The 3324-nt window shown below is 56.8% G+C and overlaps 1 protein-coding gene across 1 annotated transcript in view; it reads right to left on the bottom strand.

Moving 5' to 3' along the window:
• Nucleotides 1-2982, bottom strand: part of BSDC1 (BSD domain containing 1) — a gene marked incomplete at its 5' end in the record, with an annotated part of 4685 nt that extends 1703 nt beyond the window's left edge. The window contains 7 exons of the mRNA XM_010020635.1: nucleotides 9-325; nucleotides 495-576; nucleotides 753-821; nucleotides 1135-1250; nucleotides 1531-1585; nucleotides 1706-1876; nucleotides 2866-2982. Coding sequence (XP_010018937.1) covers nucleotides 9-325; nucleotides 495-576; nucleotides 753-821; nucleotides 1135-1250; nucleotides 1531-1585; nucleotides 1706-1876; nucleotides 2866-2982 — 927 coding nt within the window. The remainder of the gene's footprint in view (nucleotides 1-8; nucleotides 326-494; nucleotides 577-752; nucleotides 822-1134; nucleotides 1251-1530; nucleotides 1586-1705; nucleotides 1877-2865) is intronic.
• Nucleotides 2983-3324: the final 342 nt, after the last annotated feature.

Below are 3324 nucleotides of genomic sequence, written 5' to 3'. Positions count from 1 at the left end.
TTCTGCGCTTCCGAGGTGCCCTCCACCAGCTCCTGGGAGAGGTGTCCGGCCCCAGCTGGTTGTACAGCTCCAGTCTGTAGCTGTGCAGCGGGCACAGAAGCAGGGTTTGCAATCTGAGTCACAAGGGAGATGCTCTCACTGCTCTCAGAGGGGCTCCCCTCTGCTGGGGCCGGCTCCGGAGGGAGGACGGCCCAGCTCTCCTCTGAGGGTCCCTTGTGAGCAGTGGGGTGCCTTCCCTCCGGGGCTGCAGGGGCACATTCTTTCTCTGCTGCTTCTGGCAATGTGACGTTTGCACAAGGCAGGGGTGACATCCCCAAGAACTCCTCTGTAGGAAGGCAGAAGAGAAGCGAGAGATGTTTCAGCAGGTGACTGGCAGCGGGGTGGCTGCAGTGGGGCTGGGAGATGAACCTGGGGGAGTGAGGAGGAGCCACCACCCTCTCTAACTGCTGAGGTCTGCACCAGCCCTCCCGCAGACCCCCAACCATCCGACCCACCTTCATCCTCTTCCCAGCTCGGCTCCTCTCGGTGAATGCTCTGCTCCGCCCGCTGCTTCAGAGCCTCCCTCCGGGCTTCATCCTGCAGGGATTCAGTGTCAGCAGCTCCCATCCCAGCCCTTCCCTCCCCATCAGTGACAAGGGCGCAGACACAGCAGCCCAGACCCCTGCTCCTCCAGGAAAAGCATCTTTGGTCTGCATCAGAGGGCTCCTTGGCTGGAGAGCCCACCCCTGGGGGACAACCCCATCCCCCCCTACCTGCTCCAGGCGATGCACTTTGTAGAAGTAGCGCTGCCAGAATTCCGAATGGGAAACAGCCGCAGGGACCTGGGAATGACACAGGAAACGGGATGAGTCACTTCAGAGGGAGGGCCAAGCTCCTCTCTCTTCCCCAGCCTTACAGCCACCCTTTAACCTGTGCAAGGCACCTGTGTTCTCAGGGGTGCAGGCCTGGGAGATGCTCCAACACACTGGATAGCTACAGAGGAACTTCTGTTCCAGGCCCATGACAAACAATCAGGGAAGAAGAATCCTCATCTCCATGTGCCACTTCAGTCTTTTCTACCACCAGCTCCAGAGCCCAGCAGCTCAGGGCTTCCCTGCACCATACCCCAAGAGAGAAGCCAGGCAGGGCCCATACCATTTTGGTGTAGAGAGCCCGGATGGACGGGCTGGTTGCCAGCAGCTCCGCGATCTCCCCTTTTTTCTCCTCCAGGTTAAACTGAGAGAGCCAGGCCTCAAGGAGCTCAGCAGGGCCTGGAAAGGGCAAGCACACATACCAGACCTTAGCACAAACAAGGCAGGAACAGCTTTGGGAAGTTTCACTGGGAAGATGCTACAGACCAGGCTAGATGGGGTGAGCAAGGGAAAAAGGGAGGAGGGAGAGGTGGGTCTCTGAGCCCACCCGTTGCAGTGGCCCAGCAAACTCTCAGTCTAAGCTAGTCCCCAGTGCAACAGACAGCTCTGCTCTCCATAAGCAGTGTCCCCTGTCAAGGCAGCAGGCCCCTGAGGAAGGCTCTGAGCAGCCCTGGCATACCGTCAGGTTCGTTGCAGTAGGTGGCTGGGTCTGACTGGAGGCTGTAGAGGCGAGCCTGGAGGAGAAGAGGCACAGGGCAGAGCTGTCAGCAATGCTGGGGTGGTGGATGAGCCCCCAGAGGACAAGGTTTGGGACTCTACATCCCACAGCGAAGCTCTGGGAATGGGGCGCTCACCTTGGCACTGTCATAGGGCTCAGTGGTGCCCGAGGGGGTCGCCATCAATGTTATGACATCGCAGTCAATGGTCTTATCCGGTGAGGGAGCGAATGTGTTCGAGATGACACCCAGGAAGTCAGAGATCCCCTTCCTCACCTTTTCGGTTGTACCTGAGGAACCTTCTGTCCTCTTGAAGAGAAAAGGCAGCACAGTGTAAGTATATAGAACCACAGACTGGTTTGGGTTGGAAAGGACCTTAAGATCACCCAGGTCCAACCCCCGTCACAGGAGGGATGCCTCACACTAGACCATGTCCAACCTGGCCTTGAACACTGCCAGGGATGGGGCAGCCACAGCTTCTCTGGGCACCCTGTGCCAGCACCTCAGCACCCGCACAGGGAAGAGCTTCTTCCTTAGATCTAACCTGAACTTCCCGTTTCAGTTTGAAGCCATCACCCCTTGTCCTATCACTCCAGTCCCTGATGAAAAATCCCTCTCCAGCATCCTTGTAGCCCCCTTCAGACCCTGGAAGCTGCTCTGAGGTCTCCACGCAGCTTCTCTTCTCCAGGCTGAACAGCCCCAATGTTCTCAGCCTGTCTCCATACAGGACCATCCTGACCATCCTCATCACAGTGCCTGCAGCAGCAGGACAAGTCTTGCTCTTTCCTGGGTAGGTTCCTTTAAGGTAGAAGGGTGTTCTTTCTGTCAAAAACATGCTAACAAGGTGACTCGTGGCCAGGGCTGGGCTAGAGGGTATTGTAGGGCAGGGAGGCCTTGGGTAGGTTTGTGGGCAACCAAGCCTAGGCTTTGCAGGAAGGATCAGCCAGGTTTGGGGACTGGATTGTCACTGTGGCAGCTCTGCAGGGCTATGGTCACCAACTTGTGTGGAGGTCTGTTGTTGTACTACTGCTGCTACCCTGCTTACATGGTGCACAGAGAAAGGGAAAGCAGAAGGAACCTTCCTCTGCTCATCTCCAGGTGTCCCTCACCATGACAACAAGGACATCCCACACAGTGCTCAGCACCAATCCTGCCCCAGGGAGAACATCTGAAACTTGAAGCTCGTGGCAATATGGTGGGATGTGCTCAGAGGCCTGTGACCTTGGAGGAGGGTACATCCCATTGCCCCCCACTTTGCTTTCTGCAACAGGAATCCCAGCTCTTACACCTCTACTCACTGCCAGCTTGTCCTTGACCACACTGGCCGTGGCAGCGATCGTGCAGGCTGTGTCATGCTGCACCACGTGAGTGAACTCAGCCAGGTCCCGCTTCATGAATTCCAAAGCTTCCGTGGACTGCAAGAAGACAACAGATAAGATTGTGTGACCCTTCTGCTCTGCAGCAAAGCCACGCTCGCCCTGGGAACACCAGTCACGTTACAGACATTAAAGTGCCTTTAGCCCAGCGGAGCCCTTACCCCAACACGTGCAATAACCTGAGGAACAACAGGAACCTGCCCATCCAACACGTCATGGGGGGGGTTAAATCGAGAATGGAAAGGGCCGGTGAGGAAGAGCTTTGTTCTGAGCTTTGTGTATAATTAACATAAGCGCTGCTGTCACAGGCAGGAAATTATAGAGTCACAGCCTGGTTTGGGCTGAAGGGGCCATAAAGCTCCTCCAGCTCCAACCCCTGCC

The sequence above is a fragment of the Nestor notabilis genome, unplaced genomic scaffold (assembly GCF_000696875.1).
Source record: "Nestor notabilis isolate BGI_N333 unplaced genomic scaffold, ASM69687v1 scaffold25578, whole genome shotgun sequence".
Lineage (NCBI taxonomy): Eukaryota > Metazoa > Chordata > Aves > Psittaciformes > Psittacidae > Nestor > Nestor notabilis.
The sequence above is the reverse complement of the archived record's forward strand: the minus strand, read 5'-3'. Positions and strand labels throughout refer to the sequence as shown.